The following is an 18,749-nucleotide window of genomic DNA, read 5'->3' on the forward strand; positions in this document are numbered from 1 at the left end:
CCATTCTCTTCAAAACTCACAAAACAAAGTAATTACTTGTTATGATCTCATCGACAGGTGAACAAAATGGCCAACCCCAAGAGAATTTGGGTCCATAAAAAGGGGATATTTCTGCATTTTTCTCAGAAATATACAACTTTCATATATAAAAGCAAGCATATTTAGAGCTGTAGTGGAGGGACACTGGGAAAAGCTGAAAACACTGATGTTATCACATACTGGTCTTTGATGTTTTCTGTGAAACCAAATGATGATCATGAAATCATCACTAAATCAGTAAACTTAATAGAAAAACAAATTCAAGATACCATCTCCTACTCAATCCACTATCATCTACTCATGGAAATCAAGGGCTTTTAACTCACAGGAGAGGCTTTAACCTGCCATTCCACTGTCTTATGGCTACTTTTATTGTCAGTGATGTGCCAAAAATAAACTGGCAGGCAACAACCTCATAAATCTTCAATAGTGAACAAATGGTTTAAATTAGAGAAGTGAATAACAAAATGAAGAGTATTTGATTACTTTCTCAAAAGAAAAAAGCAACAAAAATCATCACCAGAAAAGCCTTCTGAAGGTTGTACAAAGTGTTGACAGATTTTTGTCTTGGAATTTTTGTCATGCCTAAAGCAATTTAAGCATTAAGGAAATTAAAACTCAAAGTTAAGTTCATATCATGCATGTTTTTAAGGAAGCTTTATCTACTTGAATTGTTTTGGTTATTTTTTTAACACCATCTGCACGAACAGGCAGGGCATGAGCCAGGTAGTAGGGACACAAGGAGAGCTGTTGCCAAACGTCTCCCAGATGCTTCTGTTCCACCCATATAGCCTCAGTGTTAGTGGGGGAAAGTTGGAAAGGGAGGTGTCGAAGGGTCACCCAGATCTCACCTTCTGCCTCCTCACTCTGTTTGCAGCCGGAGTACACATCTTCAATGCAGTTTTGCATCTCTGGCTTTTGATAAACCACTAAGGCATCTGCTCTGCCTACTAACACCGTTATCAAGCCCAGAACTACTTCTTCCCCCACCCAGACACATCCTAATGTGCAATTTTGTAAATATCTGTGTATTTGCTTCTGTGGAATCAGGGTCCAGTGTGTCACATTATTTATTTATTGAACTAGTATAGATTACAATTGACTTTTTTTGGTATAAAGTTCTATGAGTTTCAAAACATACATAAATTCATACAATGACCATTGCAATCAGGATTTAAAACAGTTTCATCTGCCCCCAAAACACTCATGTTGCCCTTTTGTAATTGCATCCTGAACCCACCTCCATCCCCTGGCAACCACTGATGTAATCTCCATCACTATGGTTTCGCCTTTTTGAGAATGTCTCAGGGATGGCATGTAACCTCTTTGAGACTGGCTTTTTTCACTCAGCATGATACCTTTGAGGTTCATCCAAGTCATCATATGTATCTATAGTTTGTTCTTTTTTTATTACTGAGTATTAGTCTGTTGGGCTGTTCCATATTTTATCTTTTCACCACTGAATAATAATTAGCTTGGTCCAGTTTTTGGGCAGTTATGAGTAAAACTACTATAAATGTTTGTGTACAAGATTTTGTGTGAACATACATTTTCATTTTTCTAGAGTAAATAACTAGAGATGAATTTCTGGGTCTTATGGAAATGCTGTGTGTAATCATTTGAGGGACTATGGCTTGCCTTTGTATTCTCCTAATAGTTTCACAGAGTGAAAGTGTTTAACTTGGATAAAGTTCAGTTTATCAACCTATTCTTTTTTGGGATCATGTCTAGGAATTTTTTGCCTAACCTGGATCACAAAGATTTCCTCCTGTATTTCTTCTAAAAGTTGTATAGCATGACATTTTAGTTTTAGATCTGTGATACATTTGGGGTTTATTTATGTATATGGTAAGGTTTAAGTTGAGGTTCATTTTTTTTTTGCATATGGAGTCCATTTGTTCCAACACCATTTTTTGAAAATACTATCCTTTCTCCATTGAATTGCCTTTGCACCTTTGTCAAATTCAACAAGCCATGTAAAAAGGTATACTCTTTTCATTAGCAGGTAGGTATTGTTCTTTATAAATACCATCATCATTTTTTCTACAAACAGACTTGAGTTTAATATTATTTAAAATATTATCAATTCTATGCAATTTTTAAAGTTGAAACAATTAAAATTATGTCATGAACAAAGGTCAATCTGTGTTCTTTGAAAAGATTCATTTTTGTAAGCCCTTAAATTAATCCAGGAGAAGGGCTACAAGCATATATTCTTGACAAGTTTCCAAGGGAACAAGGAGTTCTCTGATGTTCTTTCAACTCTCTCTCACCTTCCATCCTGCTTTCTTGCCTGGAATGTCCTTCATGTGACCAAGAAAATTTTGGGCAAGTTACTTAAAGTATACTTGGTTTATCATTTACTAAACATATATAATAATAATAAAAAAAACACTAATACAACAATACATCTTTACTTCCTAATTGGAAAATTATAATATTAATGTGAAAACATTGAAGAGATGGGAGGAGTCCATCACTAAGAGAATATACTGTATGATCTCATCTTCCAGAAAATTCTAACCATGATTCCCACTGAAGAGGAGAAGCAGAAAATCCAGGAGGCGCAGCTGGCCAACCCCGAGATGCCCTTGGGCAGCGCAGAGCAGTTCCTCCTGATGCTATCCTCCATCAGCGAGCTCTCAGCTCGGCTCCACCTCTGGGCATTCAAAATGGATTATGAAACCACAGAAAAGGTGAGCACTCCTGAGAAGCAGCCCATCCTGCATCCCCAGGGGGGAGAAGACAGTGAAATGCCATTCTCAACACAGGACATGGAGAGTGAGTTGTTATGAGGATGTGTCTGCACCAAGTGAATAGCAACCTGCCAGTGAGGTTTATTCTAAAGCGTGTCCTGGTGCCAGCCTCACATGCTGCAATGTGGGCACCAGACTGAGTTTTTAAAAAATTATTCTTTTTCACACCCTGTATACTCATTGTAGAAAATTTGGAAAATACAGGCAAGTGCTCTATAGAAAATTTCCTGTAATCCTCCTACCTTGATAATCACCTAAATTGCCATTGCCTATGGCATTTAGCCAGTCTTTGGGGGCCCTTTTGAGGGAGTCCTCAGTAGAAAATTGAAGATGAAGCAGATTCCAGCAGATTGAGAGCAGAATAGAAGGAAAGAGACTTTGACAGGAAAGGCAGGGGGGGCTTCCTCTTGGGTAGGAAGCAAAGAACACATGTAGGACAGGGGGCATGAGAGTATTTTTGCAGGCTAGACAGAGAAAAGAGGCAAGGAAAAGGGAGAAATGGAAGGTGAACTGGAGGGGAGCTAAGTGGAGGGGAGACAGAGGCTGAAGTTGAGGTTCTTAGGCAGGCTGTATGGTCTCCATTTTCTGGCAAAGAAGGGAACAAGGTCCTTTGAGGGCCAGATAGTTGGCAGTGAATCGGGGGGGAGCTTCAGGAGGGAACTGCTGTATTTGAGTTTGTGAGGAAGTCAAGCAGGGTTGAAGACACCCAGGACTGTGGAGGTGAGTTTAGGGGATTGGTTGGGGAGAGCCTCAGTGAAGACATAATAGTGGGGACTACAGAATGGCAGCAGACAGGGAAGGGGAGATGGAGGCCATGGCTGTGGGGCAGGCTAGAGGTTGAAAGAAGTGGAGTAACAAAGCTGGCAGGAGTACTGAGGACAGTGGCCTTCTAGTGAGTGCCCAGGCTAAGTAGTGACCAGGCATCTTAGGGGGAAGGTAGGAGGTCTGGGATGGCCCAGGAACAGTGAAGTGACATTTTCCAGTTTCATCTGCCTGAGAGAAGGAAAGGCAAAGAGAAGACTGGTCTGGGTGCTGAAGGAGGAACACCACAGATGTCAGCCATGGTCACGAGGGAGCATATGGAGGGAGTATGCCCTGAGGGTTCCTCTTGGGGTTTGGAAGATGGCAGGAACAGGAGAGGACAGAGTGTTTGTCATCGCAGCACAGTGCTGCTGTTGGTCTCCACTGTGGAGACTTTGGGGAGTAGAGACTCTCCTGTCATCCTTTTCCATGCCTAGGAGCCCAGGCCCCTCACGTGGAGCTGCCTCATGCTGGGGTGGATGACTCTTGTTATCTTTTATACAAAGAGCAAAAGAACAAAGTAAAGCCAGGTTGTACATTCTGTATCATTTTCTTTCTTTCTTTCTTTTTTTTTTTTTTTAACTGAAAGGAAGTGGCAGAACCACTTTTGGACCTGAAGGAAGGAATAGACCAGTTGGAGAACAATAAAACCTTGGGCTTTATCCTGTCTACCCTCTTAGCCATTGGGAACTTTCTAAATGGAACGAATGTAAGTCTTCCCCAGCCGTCATCTGCCTCCCTTGTCATGAAATTATTGCGGACATTTCCTGATGGAAGTTGTACCTCAGGTTCCCCAGAGTACAATTCAAACAACTTTTATATTTTCTTATGGAAAATCTAGAAGGAATTTTGTTCTTAAAAATATCAGACCCTATTTTATAATAGCTAGATAATCAGTACTAATCAGAGCCTATGTATCTATGCCCTCTATCTTGTTGTAAATAAGAAAATTTAGAAAAACAAGCACACTGTTCCTCATGAAGTGTGGCTACTCTGAAAACTGACATCAGAGAATTTTCTTCTACACTTTTTTTTTCCCTGAGCTTGTCACTCAATTATTTGTGCTTATACACATTTTGATACTTTTGTTTTATTGGCCCAGCTTTGGCCAGACAGTGTACAAAGAGCAGGCGCAGAAGTTGACAAGCACAGTCCCACAGCTACCTGATCTTGGGCTGAGCCTGGGACGAGGCTCGTGGCTGTGGTGGGAAGAGGCTGGAGGCTCACCTCTTTCTCAGGGGGGCTTCCCCACATGTGTTCAGCCAAAGGGGATGGATCATGTGGCCTGAGAAACTTCAGTGGCAGAGAAACTAAATATTGGGCTCCTGCAGCCAGGCCCTGATGGCTAACTATCTGTGCTGCTCTAGGAGCCTACGTAAAACTTGCTCTTCCCGTCTCCTCTTTGATGTTTGCCAACCAGGCCAAAGCGTTTGAGTTAAGCTACCTCGAGAAGGTTCCAGAAGTCAAAGACACAGTGCACAAGCAGTCGCTTCTCCACCACGTGTGCACCATGGTGGTGGAAAACTTCCCAGACAGCTCGGATCTGTACTCAGAAATTGGGGCCATCACCAGGTCAGCCAAGGTATGTCCCAGGTTGTCTGAGGTGTGGTATCTCAGATGTCAGCCCTTTATCGTCAGCCCTGAGGAACCATGCTTGGTGAAGCAGAGTGTTCAGGTGCTGCCGGCACTCCCTGCTTTAGGATTTGTGAATGGTTTGTTCCACGCCGTTTCTGATGACCTTCTAAGACCTTTCCCTATCTCTGGTTCTCGGCTGGGTTCTTTCCTGCTGAGGAACACAGGGCAGGCCTGTATCCCGGTTGTGACTCCTGTGTCTACTGTTGAGCAGTGTTGCACAGCTTGTCTGAGGTGGGCAAACATGTTGAAAAGATGCTTCTGGGCTCCCCTGAGATGGCCACAGGACCTTGCAGGGAGCCAGGACGTGGGGCTTGCCTGGTCCTGCCCCCGACAGATCGGCTGTCCCTGTGATCTTCCCCAGAGGAAACATTTTGATAGGGCTGTGAATAGTATGTAGCCTTGGGCCCTCAGCTACAAGCTCTTAAAGTGAACTGAGAGTTCACATTTTCATGATCTTATGCTTTGTTAGAAAGGAAACAGTTGCAGTACGTGGACACCCAGCTGCCTGCAGTGTAGGATGCTCACTGAGGCAGAATGACTCCCAAACACACCAGAACTGGGAGACATGAAGGTCTCTGCACATAGGCTGCTCACTGGGTAAGAAGTGGGTGCTCTTGAATAGAGCACAGGGGCCAGGGTGGAGGAACCTCCTGGAAACACCCCAGTGGGAGAGCAGGAGCTGAAAGGGAGATTTGGGATCCAGAGTGAGAGGATGAGATTGGGGGGACAAAGGTAGCAAGGCATAAGGAGGGGGTGCTCAGGCCTCCCTCAAGGGGCACTGCCTCTCTCTGCCTTCTCCCATAGCCCTGGCTTGTGGGGACCTGGTGGCCAGGAGTCTTCTCCACCTGCCACAGGAGCCACAAGCAGATGGTGTCATTTATTCCAAGCTGGGGCCCCTGAGCTGGCCTGATGCATTTTTTTTTTCTCAGCTCCATTGTGTCATAAGAAAATGAAGCCTTTTCCATCCATGCCCAGAATTCCTTTGGCTTCAGGCAAATTGTTTTCCTCAAATGGGTATGAACCCCCTGCTTACCTGATTCCGAGAGTTCTGCTCACATTTAACTTCTTGGCTCTATAGTACCAAGATGCCCAGGATACTCAGTGTCACCCAGACACCCCTGTGTAGGTGCGTCTTCCTCCTGCTGATGATGCAGATCTTCTCTCAGAGCCCACCACACTGTGGATTTGATGCCTCCATTGTCCTTGGGGGGTTAGCCGAGGTCACTCCAATAAGTCCCTGCTGGGTTTCTCCCTCCCGGCCCTGCTCACAGGAGCACAGTCACTGGCACCGAAGCCCTGGCGGCCCACCTGCAGGCGTCTCCCCTCCCTGGCTTCTGCTTGCCCAGCCTTGCCTTTTCCTCACTGCTCACCCTCCTTCCCCAGTCCCCGGCCTCCTGCACAGCCATGTGTTTATCTATTTCTTCTCCCCGCTCTTATCCCTCTCAGTTTTTTCCCCATCCATATCCTGCTCTATTAATTGTGCCTTCTCCCTGTGTATTTTTCATGACTAGATAGCCTTCTGATTCATGTCATTTTTAGTCTAGAAGTTCTATAAAAGTATTTCCTTAGAAGGCCTTGTCTCAGGTCATGCGAGTCCATCCAGACTGTTTGCACTTCCCTGGGTATACAGAGAGTGCTCTGTCACATCTGTGCCTTGCCCATGTGACTTGCCTCTGCTGGCAAGACCTCATACCCACACACACGTGTGTGGGCCTGGTGGGGACCACGCACCCTTTAGGGCATGGTGATCACCTGTCTGTATAACTAGCCTCTTTGAGAATAATAATTTGGTCTCATACAGCATCTGTGTTTATGTTTTCTGTGCCCGGCTTAGGGGCTGGTGTATACTGGTCTCTGTGTGTATGTTGGGTGAATGTGTGAGTGGGTAGATGCAAAAAATAATTAGTCACACAAATGATAAAAGGTATCATCATGAAGAAGCTGCTGCCCATTAGCTAGCTGGTCCCCTGGCAGAGCTGTCCTTGTATGACTAGGGTGCATTTCTCAACCTTCAGTGAGATATCATCTCTGAAGGACAAGCATACTCTGAAAAATTTGGAGACATTTGCTTGGTTCATCTTGTACTAGGGTTCTTTGAGATCATGTTTTAATTTCTAGTTCCCAGAGACTTTCCTATAATGTATTTCCAAATATATAGCAAAAACAAAAAAGTGACATATGTATTGGGTTCATTTAGAGAACAGTTTTATCATTAAATAATTTGATATCGAGATAATGACAAATCCACATGTGAATGATTTGGGGGCTGTAAATGTGTTTGTACTAGAAGATGCAAATTAGGTTTTGATGTTTGTTTCCTCCCAGAGGCAGCTTGGTCTCCCAGTTCAGGTTGGTGTCCGGCTGTTCCAGTGCATTTGCAGTGTTCTCTCTCTGATTTTCAGGTTGACTTTGATCAACTTCAGGATAATTTATGTCAGATGGAGAGAAGATGCAAAGCTTCCTGGGATCACCTTAAGGCAATTGCAAAACATGAAATGAAACCAGTTTTAAAACAACGGATGTCAGAGTTTCTAAAAGACTGTGCTGAACGAATTATAATTTTAAAGATTGTCCATAGAAGAATAATTAACAGGTAAGTGGATCGAGGAACTTACAGACACATCAGTAACATGGAAAGTTTAGAGTATTCTGCAAACCAAGATCTGAAGTTTAAATTTATAGAAATTTTCTTTTACATTACTGGGACACAGCAAATGCAGCAATGATATGGATGTTTGACAGCTCCATGGACATTTGTTTATTCTTACACATGTAATATAATGTCATTGAATCTGGAAGTTGGGAGGAATCTCAGAGATAATTAGATCAAAAAATTATCTCAGAAATAATTTGATCAAAAAGTACTTGATCAGGAATTACATGCTTAAGATCTCTGGTCCATTGAATCCTGCATCTCTACAGCTGCTTGAATAATTTCACTTGCAGAGCTCCCTTGTAAGGCAGCTCTATATTTTAGGAAAGTTCCTCCTTTACCTACAGTTGGCCCTGGGAAAACCTATTTATTTTTCATTCGTGGGGTACGAGTACAGCTTTGCCACATTGATATGTTGCATTGTGGTGAAATTGGGGCCTTTAGTGCATCAATCACTGAAGCAATGAATGTTGTACCCACTGAGGAATCTCCTGTCAACCACCCCTCTCCACTGTCCTCATTCTGCTTCCATTGTCCTTCATTCTGCTTCCATGTGCACAAATTATTTAGCTGCCAGTTACAAGTGAGAGTACATAATATTTAACTTTCTGTTTCTGAGTTCTTTCGCTTAACATAATGGCCTCCAGTTCCATCTACATTGCTGGGAAAGATACAATTTTTTATTTTTTATGGCTGACTAGTATTTCATTGTGTTTATACACCACAGTTTCTTTTCTTCTTCCTTTTTTTTTTTAAATTAAATCACAGCTGTGTACATTAATGCAATTATGGGGTACAATGTACTGGTTTTATATACAATTTGAAATATTTTCATCAAACTGGTTAGCATAGCCTTCACCGCATTTTCTTAGTTACTATGTTAAGACATTCATACTCTACACTTAGTAAATTTCACATGTACCCTTGTAAAATGCACTGTAGTCATGTTCCCACCAATTACCCTCCCTCCCCCATCCTTCCCTCCCTTTCCTCTCCCCTCCCTCTACCCTTTCCCCTTCTTCTTGGGCTATAGTTGGGTTATAGCTTTCATATGAAAGCTATAAATTGGTTTCAAAGTAGGGCTGAGTACATTGGATACTTTTTCTTCCATTCTTGAGATACTTTCCTAAGAAGAATATGTTCCAACTCTATCCATGTAATCATGAAAGAGGTAAAGTCTCCATCTATTTTTAAGGCCGCATAATGTTCCATGGTATACATATACCACAATTTATTAATCCATTCGTGGGTCAATGGGCACTTGGGATTCTTCCATGACTTAGAAATTATGAATTGGGCTGCAATAAACATTCTGGTGCAAATATCTTTGTTATAATGTGATTTTTGGTCTTCTGGATATATACCTAGTAGAGGAATTGAAGGATCAAATGGCAGGTCTATTTTTAGTTCCCTAAGTGATCTCCAAACATCTTTCCAAAAGGATTAGTTTGCATTCCTACCAGCACTGTAGAAGTGTTCCCTTTTCTCCACATCCACACCAACATCTCTGGTTTTGGGATTTTGTGACGTGGGCTAATCTTACTGGGGTTAGATGATATCTCAAAGTGGTTTTGATTTGCATTTCTCTGATGATTCAGAATGATGAATATTTTTCAATGAACATCACATTTTCTTTATCTAGTCTTCTGTTGACAGACATGTGGGTTGATTCCATTTCTTTGCTCATGGGAATAGTGCTGCAGTAAGCACAAGAATGTAGGTATCTTTCATATATATTGATTTCTTTTCCTTTGGGTAGATAGCCAGCCGTGGGATTGCTGGATTATATGGTAGGTCTACATTTAGTTCTTTAAGAAATCTCAATACTATTTTCCATTGAGGTTGCACTAATTTATTCCCATCAACAGTATAGAAGAGGTTGTCTCCACATCCTCATCAACAACTCTTATTTTTTGTCTTTTTTTATCATTAAATCATAGCTGTGCACATTAATGCAATCATAGGGAACAATGTGCTGGTTTTATATACAATTTGAAATATTTCAATCAAACTGGTTAACATTCCCTTCACAGCATTTTCTTCATTATTGTGTTAAGACATTTACATTCTACACCTAGTAAATTTCACATGTACCTTTGTAAGATGCACTGCAGGTGTGGTCCCACCCATTACTCTCTCCACCCATCTTCCCCCCTCCCCTCCCCTCCCCTCGCTCTCCCCTTTCCCCTTCTTCTTGGACTATAATTGGGCTATAGCTTACATAAGAAAGCTATAAATTGGTTTCATAGTAGGAATGAGTACATTGGATACTTTTTCTTCCATTCTTGAGATACTTTGCTAAGAAGAATATGTTCTAGCTTCATCCATGTAAACATGTAAGAGGTAAAGTCTCCATTTTCCTTTAAGCCTGCATAATATTCCATAGTGTACATATACCACAATTTATTAATCCATTCGTGGGTTGAGGGACACTTGGGCTTCTTCCATGACTTAGCAATTATGAATTGGGCTGCAATAAACATTCAGGTACAAATATTTTTGGTATAATGTGATTTTTGGTCTTCTGGGTATATACCTAGTAGAGGAATTGTAGGATCGAATGGCAGGTCAATTTTTAGATCTCTAAGTGTTCTCCAAACATCTTTCCAAAAGGAATGTATTAGTTTGCATTCCTACCAGCACTGTAGAAGTGTTCCCTTTTCTCTACATCCATGCCAACATTTCTGGTTTTGAGATTTTGTGATATGGGCTAAACTTACTGGGATTAGATGATATCTCAAAGTAGTTTTGATTTGCATTTCTCTCATGAATAAGGATGAGGAGCATTTTTTCATATGTGTATAGGCTGTGCGCCTGTCTTCTTCAGAGAAGTTTCTCTTCAAGTCGCTTGCCCACCCTGAGATGGGATCACTTGTTCTTTTCTTGCTAATATGTTTGAGTTCTCTGTGGATTCTAGTTATTAAACCTTTGTCAGAGACATAACCTGCAAATATTTTCTCCCATTCTGAGGGCTGTCTGCTTGCTTTACTTACTATGTTCTTGGCTGTGCAGAAGCTTTTTAGTTTGATCAGGTCCCTGTAGTGTATTTTTGATGCTGCTTCATAAAATATTTGTCCAGACCGATTTCTTCAAGAGTTTTACCTGCACTTCCTTCTAGTATTTTTATAGTTTCATGTCTTAAGTTTAAATCTTTAATCTAGTGAGAGTCTATCTTAGTTAATGGTGAAAGGTGTGGGTTCAGTTTCAGTCTTCTACAGGTCATCAGCCAGTTCACCCAGCACCATTTGTTAAATAGGGAATCTTTTCCCCACTGAATGTTTTTAATTGGCTTGTCAAAGATCAAATAACGGTAAGTATCTGGGTTCATCTCTTGGTACTCTATTCTGTTCCATACATCTACGTCTCCATTTTTGTGCCAATACCACGCTGTTTTGATCACTATCGATTTATAGTATAGTCTGAGGTCTAGTAGTGTAATGCCTCTTGCTTTGTTTTTATTTCTGAGTAGCATTATATAGAATATGTATAAACCAAAGTATTATTTTTTCCAGATCTTCAAAGTATGACAGCAGAGCTTTAATAGGGATGGCATTAAAATTATATATTGCTTTGGGTAGTATGGACATTTTAACAATGTTGATTCTTCCCAACCATGAGCATGGTATGTTTTTCCATTTGTTATCATCAGCTATTTCTTTTCTTAGAGTTTCATAGTTCTTTTTATAGAGATCTTTCACGTCCTTTGTTAGGTAAACTACCAAATATTTCATCTTCTTTGGCACTACTGTGAACAGAATAGAGTCCTGGACTGTTTTTTTCAGCTTGACTATTGTTGGTATGTATAAAGGCTACAGATTTATTTTGTAACCTGAGATGCTGCTATATTCCTTGATCACTTCTAAGAGTTTTGTAGTAGAATCCCTGGGGTTTTCGAGATATACAATCATATCATCTGCGAAGAGTGAAGGTTTGATCTCCTTTGACCCTATATGGATACCCTTGATCACCTTTTCTTGCCTGATTGCAATGGCTAAGTCTTCCATTATAATGTTAAAAAGCATTATAGGTTTTTAAGGTTAAACGGGCAACCTTGCCTGGTTCCTGATCTGAGTGGATACGATTTCAATTTAACTCCATTTAATACATTGGCTGTGGGTTTCCTGTACATGGCCTCTATCAAATTCTATACCAATTTTCTTAAGTGTTCTGATCATGAAGGGATGCTGGATCTTATCAAAATCTTTTTCTGTATCAATTGAGAGAATCATATGGTCTTTGTTTTTTAATTTGTTTATGTGATTAATGATATTTATAGGTTTATGTATATTGAACCAGCCTTGAGACCCTGGGATAAAACCCACTTGGTCATGGTGTATAATTTGTTTGATGTATTGCTGGATTCTGTTTGTTAGGATCTTGTTGAATATTTTTGCATCAATATTCATTAGTGATATTGGTTGATAATATTCTTTTCTTGTTCGGTCTTTTCCTTGTTTGGGGATCAAGGTGATGTTTGTTTCATAGAATGTGTTGGGTAGTATGCCTTCTTTTTCTATATTTTGGAAAAGGTTGAGTAATATAGGTACTAGTTTCTCTTTAAAGGTTTGGTAGAATTCTGATGTAAAGCTATCTGTTCCCGGGCTTTTCTTTTTAGGGAGATTTTGTATAGTTGATGCTATTTCAGAACTTGATATTGTCCTGTTCAACATTTCCACTTCATTCTGGCTAAGTCTAGGAAGGTGATGTGCTTCCAAGTATTGGTCAATTTCCTTCAGATTTTCATATTTCTGAGAATAAAGTTTCTTGTAATATTCATTAAGGATTTTTTGAATTTCTGAGGAGTCTGTTGTTATTTCATCTTTACCATTTCTGATTGATGAAATTAGAGATTTTACTCTTTTTTTCCTGGTTAGGTTGGCCAAAGGTTTATCTATGTTTTTGACCTTTTCTAAAAATCAACTTTTTGATTTATTGATCTGTTGTATAATTTTTTTTTGTATTCAATTTCATTTAATTCTGCTCTAATTTTGGTTAATTTTTTTCCTCTGCTGGATTTGGGATTGGAATGTTCTTCCTTTTCCAGTTGTTTGAGATGTCTCAGTAAGTTGATAACTTCTTCTCTTTCCATTCTCTTGAGGAAGGCTTACAGTGCTATAAATTTCCCTCTTAGGACTGCCTTTGTGGTATCCCAGAGGTTCTGATAATTATCTTCATTATCATTTTGTTCAAAAAATTTGGTAATTTCCTTCTTAATCTTATCCATGACCCAGCTATAATTCAGCAAAAGGTTATTTTGCTTCCATGTTTTTGTATGAGTTTGCAGATTCCTATTGTTACTGAGTTAAACTTTTATTTTATGATGGTCTGAGAAGTTGCAAGGAATAATTTCTATTCCTTTAAATTTGCTGAGGTTAGACTTGTGACCTAAGATGTAATCGATTTTGGAGTATGTTCCATGGGCTGATAAGAATAATGTGTATTCAGTTTTGTTGGGATGAAATGTTCTGTAGATGTCCATTAAATCTAAATGTTGAATGGTTAAGTTTAAGTCTAAAATTTTTTTGCCTAGCTTCTTATTGGAGAATCTATCCAACACTGCCAAAGGAGTGTTAAAATCTCCAACTATTAATGGGGCTGGAGGAAATCAAGTTGCTCATGACTTTTAGAGTCTCTCTTATAAATTGAGATGCATTCTGATTGAGTGCATAAATGTTAATAATTGAAATCTCATCATGTTAAGTGTTACTCTTAACAAATATGAAGTGACCATCCTTATCTTTCCTTACTTTTGTTGGTTTAAAGCCTATTGTATCTGTGAATAAAATTGCAACACTTGCTTTTCTCTGATTTCCATTTACCTGAAATATCGATGACCATCCCTTCACCCTGAGTCTATATTTATCTTTTAAGACAAGATGAGATTCTTGTATGCAGCAGATATCTGGCCTGAGTTTTTATATCCAGTTAGATAACCTGTGCCTCTTTAGAGGACATTTGAAACCATTCACATTAACGGAGAATATTGATAAGCCTGGTGGAATTTTGGGCATCGAGTTTTTTGAACGTCCAGTGGACATTTTTAATCCTTTAGCCACTGTGGAAGTTGGAATTTGATCAAAAGTTACTGAGCAAGTTTACTTTTGTGGTGGAGATTGTGCTGGTCATTATGGAGGATAGGTCTGGCTCAGTTATGACAAATTTATTCAACATTGGAATGTCATTAAAGTATTTAATTTCTCCATCATAAATGAAACTCAGTTTAGCTGGAATCAGGATCCTGCGTTGAAAGTTATTTTGTTTTAGGAGATTAAAATTCAATGACCACCCTCTTCTGGCTTGAAAGGTTTCAGCAAAGAGATCTGAAGTCATCCTAATATTCTTCCCTTTGTAGGTTATGGTTTTCTTACGTCTGCTGCTTTCAGAATTGTCTCCTTCATATTAACTTTAGTGAAGTTAAGTCTGATGTGCCTGGAGCATGTCTTATTTGAGTTGAGTCGTGCTGGGGTTCTGAAACTGTCTGCAATCTACATTTCAGAATCTCTTGGCATGTCTAGAAAGTTCTTCATAATCTTATGAAAAAGGGTGTCTGTGCTTTGTGAAGCAACTTCATCACCTTCAGGGATTCCTATGAGGCGAGTATTAGTTTTCTTCGAATTATCCGAAAGCTCTCTGAGAGAATGATCCGTTTTTGCTCTCCATTTCTCTTCTTTGAGAGTTTGGCAGCATTCAAAAGCTTTGAATTCAATGTCAGAAATCCTTTCTTCTGCTTGCTCCATTCTGTTACTGAGGGATTCTACTTTAGTTTTCAGATCTTTGAGGGCTGCAAATTCTTGTCTCAATGTGTCAAAACCTTTGGTGATTTTTGTCTTTGAATTTATTGAATTCTTGAGACAACTTTTGAAATGCTTCTTGAATTTCTAATTTCAACTTTACCTCCATTCTATTAATCTTATTTGCAATACAAATTCTGAATTCAATTTCTGACATCTCAGCTGTTTGTTTATGAATAGGATCTTTAGTTGTGTCCACCATATTGTTCTTTGGGGGAATTGATTTAATCTGGTTATTCATGTTACTAGAGTTTTTCTGCTGATGCTGCCCCATGATTATTTTGCACCATTTGGCTAGATGAGCAGATAAGGTGAAGTTGCATTGAGGGGCTCCTAGAGTAGTGATTAACCAGCGTTTTGCCCAAGAGCTGGAACTGATGTGTATTCCTTTCCCCTAGAGCTTTGCGAAGGACCACATACAGTGCTACGGCCTGAGACACTGGGGACTTACTTGGTGTGATGGGGCTATGTGGCTCTATCTTGTTTTCAGCTAGTCTTTGTCCTACCCTAGTGAATCAGTTACTCAAGGTTGAAGTCTCAGCTGTGGAGAAATACCACCAATGAAGTCACCCTGCTCCCCACAGTCAACAACTGGAAAAGGAAAATCAAACCTTCCCACAACCACATACCCAGGGTACCACTTTGGATAGTTCTCGAGTAATTGGTCCAGTTCGAGAGATCAAATCAGTTGTCCCAGTCAGCACCTGGTCTCAAATGGGGGAGTTCAAAAGGTCTCTGGCAACTAGATAGCAGGGGTTTGCTGGCAGCTCGAGTATGACCCATTCTTGTGCTCCACGGAGTCAGAAGGGACATTCCCCACCCACCCCCCCCAGCAAATGAATTCGTCTGGGAAGGTTGATGGTTCCTTCCCACCTTGTGCCTCTGTCACACCTAGTGACTGGTAACCCCACAGGGCTATGACCCAGTTCCCTCCAATGAGCAGATACTCCTCCAGGGGTTTGCATCTGCCTGACTCACAGGAGATCTATGTCTCCTCAGCCAGGCCTCCACACTCTGCCACCATCCAGCAGGCGGGGCTGAGGCCTCACAACCTCAGGTGGTTAATGGAACCTGGGGCAGTTCACTCAGTTCCAGCTGACACTTATATTTTCGCAGAATTTGTTTCTGTCTCGGCTATATTCCCCTGTGGATCAGATGCTGTTTGAGTTCACAGGAACTGTGACTCAGCCCTGGTCTGTGCTACTGCCTAGAGCTGGCGTGTCTGTCTCGGCTACAGTCTGTGTTGGGGTGAGCGCCGTTAGATCTCACACTCAGCTCTCAGCCTGCCTTTTTCTCAGCTATGATCCCCTGAGGGCTGGGTGCTTCTTAGGCTCCCTAAAGCAGTCTTGGCTCAGCACTGCCCTGGGAGTATGCCATCTCTGAGCACACGTCTTCTTTTCTAAGAGTACCTGCTTTGCCCCACCCAGGCAGGTACCGCCTCACACATACCCTTTACTCACGGGGCCTGTGTTACCATCCCAGGTCTGTTCTGCCAGTGTCTGCCACCGAAGAAGATGCCCAGTTTTCTCTGGTTGCCCGGAGAGACAGAGAGTGTCTCTCTAAAAAAATCCCCAGGGGTGTGAGCCTTATTGTTCCTGCTGCTGCCACTGCTGCTCTGTGCTGCAGGGCACTGCCTCACCCTCTTCCATACGGTTCCTTCAGTCCACCATATTCTCCCCCGCCATCATGCCTCAGAATCAGCACAGACTTGCAACAGCCCAGGCACTGTCCACACCTCTAGAGAAAATGCCCAAGAATCTGGACTCCATGGGGGGACAGGCATCCAGACCACAGGGTGACAGTGGAGGGGAGTACTGGGAGTTCAGAATTACAGGTAGAGAATATGTACAGTTTTATACTATTTTATGCCTGGCAGGAGAGTGCCATGGCACCCTAGTAGTGGAAGGAAGTCCAGTTTTTAGAGGGTCTCTCCCATGGGATAAAATGGGAGGATGTTGGAATTCTGCTCGTTTGTAGAAAGCATACTGTGAACTGTTCTCTTGGGGGAGGGGACTCCCGTCTGCTTGACGATGGATTTTGTACCTATTGTTTTTATCCTTGGGGGGGGTCTTAGCTTATCTCAGCAGGGTTGATGTGCATTCTTCAACCTTCTCTCTTGGCTCAGCTCCAACCATCCGCTTACTTGCTAAACTTCTGTCCTTGAGCTCTCCTTCTGGACGGGAGCCTTTGTGGAAAGCTGGCTCTAGTTGACCATCTTGCTTCCGCCCCCTATTTTTTGTCTTTTTAATAACAGCTTTTTGATTGGTGTAAGATATGTCAGTGTGGGTTTAAGGTGCACTTCTCTGATAATTGGTGATGTTAGACATGTTTTTATATGCTCATTGGCCATTTGTATGTTGCCTTTTGAAAAATGTCTCTTCATGTCTTTAGCCCACTTTTCAATGGGGTTATGTGGGTTTTGTTGTTGTTGAGTTATTTGAGTTTCTTGTGAATTCTGGATATTAGTCCTCTGTTGGTCGTATAGTTTACAAATATTTTCTCCCATTCTGTAAGTTGTCTGTTCACTCTGTTTATTTCTTTTGTGGTGCAGAAGCTTCATAGTTTAATTGGTCTATTTGGTTCTTGTGGGCAGTGCCTGTGGCTCAAGGAGTAGGGCACTGGCCCCATATGCCCAGGGTGGCAGGTTCAAGCCTGGCCTTGGCCAAAACTGAAAAAAAAAAAAAAATCTATTTGGTTCTTGTTGCTTGTACTTTTGAGGTCTTAGTTATGAATTTTATACCTAGATCAACATCCAGAAGAATGGTTTTCTTCAAGTATTTTTATGGTTTCAGGTCTTACATTCAAGTCTTTATTTCATCTTCAGTTGGTTTTTGTACACAGTGAGAGACAGGGATCCAGTTTCATTCTTCTGCATGTTAGCCGCCTTTAAAGATAAGCTGTACGCTTTACTCTTTTATTCTTTATGAAGACAATAATCCAATGTCCCTCATTAAAAAAAATACCCATGATCAAACAGTACAGATTACAGTGATCAAAACTCAAAGTTTTATCTGTAAATAGTGGCATCATTTGAATAATATTGTTTGTTCTACATAAGTATTTTCCTCTTCTTCCTGCTATCTTCACCCTCATTTCCTGATAACTTAAAATTGGGTATTTGTTTGCTCTTTTAATTTACTTTACAAAATTTTTAAATAAATAGTATCTACTAATTTTTATTTACAAACTAAATTGCTAAAGTACATTTATTTTGTCCTGTTAATTTGGTGTTTCCTGATTTAACTAAGATTTATGTCACATTGCAAGAAAATGTTTCAAAATATTTACTTAGAAAACTTTACGCATCTCTTTACAAGCTATCAATGAACTTGCTATTCATTATGTATTCATGTCCATTCCAAGTATTAAAATTATTTCTAAGTTACATTTCCTTATTCAATCCTTTAGAAACTTACTTAAAATATTACTTACAAAAGTTTCACATATACATTTTAGGAAAATATTAAAGCATAGATAATCAAAACAAAAAAGTAATTTTCTAAAATCCCAACACCTAGATATAACCTCAGTCAGTGAGAAAGTGAGTTGAACTTGACTTCTGCTTGCATTTTAACTTGAGAAAACTCTTGAAACTCAAAGGCCCAAGAATGAAGAACAATGTCTTCCCACTAAGAGCTTCTGCATTCATTGATTTTTTTACTGAGAGATTTTAGGTAATTAATTCTTGTTCTTTAAAACTTGAAGTCATTGCCATTACTGTTTTTTCCTTGCAGATTCCACTCCTTTTTGCTCTTCATGGGTCATCCGCCGTATGCTATCCGGGAAGTGAACATAAACAAGTTCTGTAGGATCATAAGTGAATTTGCACTAGAGTATCGCACCACCAGGGAAAGAGTTTTACAGCAGAAACAGAAACGGGCCAACCACCGAGAGAGAAATAAGACCAGAGGGAAGATGATCACTGATGTAAGTTTCATAAAATCAATCTCTTTTATGTCATTTATTTGTTAAGTAAGATCAATCATAAATCCTCCCCACAGTTTGGAAGCTGGGCTTTTTTTTTAATGCATGAAATCCCTCTTTTAAAAAATGCTCTGTGTTTTATGAGAACCT

At 40.5% G+C, this 18,749-nt stretch overlaps 1 protein-coding gene across 10 annotated transcripts in view; it reads left to right on the top strand.

Annotated features, from left to right (window-relative positions):
• Positions 1 to 18,749, top strand: part of FHOD3 (formin homology 2 domain containing 3) — a 584,424-nt gene that overhangs the window by 541,262 nt on the left and 24,413 nt on the right. For all 10 annotated transcript variants that reach the window (XM_053571099.1, XM_053571100.1, XM_053571102.1 and 7 more), the window contains 5 exons: positions 2,553 to 2,735; positions 4,186 to 4,305; positions 5,017 to 5,178; positions 7,634 to 7,824; positions 18,410 to 18,602. In XM_053571099.1, coding sequence (XP_053427074.1) covers positions 2,553 to 2,735; positions 4,186 to 4,305; positions 5,017 to 5,178; positions 7,634 to 7,824; positions 18,410 to 18,602 — 849 coding nt within the window. The remainder of the gene's footprint in view (positions 1 to 2,552; positions 2,736 to 4,185; positions 4,306 to 5,016; positions 5,179 to 7,633; positions 7,825 to 18,409; positions 18,603 to 18,749) is intronic.

This window comes from Nycticebus coucang, chromosome 19 (assembly GCF_027406575.1).
Source record: "Nycticebus coucang isolate mNycCou1 chromosome 19, mNycCou1.pri, whole genome shotgun sequence".
Lineage (NCBI taxonomy): Eukaryota > Metazoa > Chordata > Mammalia > Primates > Lorisidae > Nycticebus > Nycticebus coucang.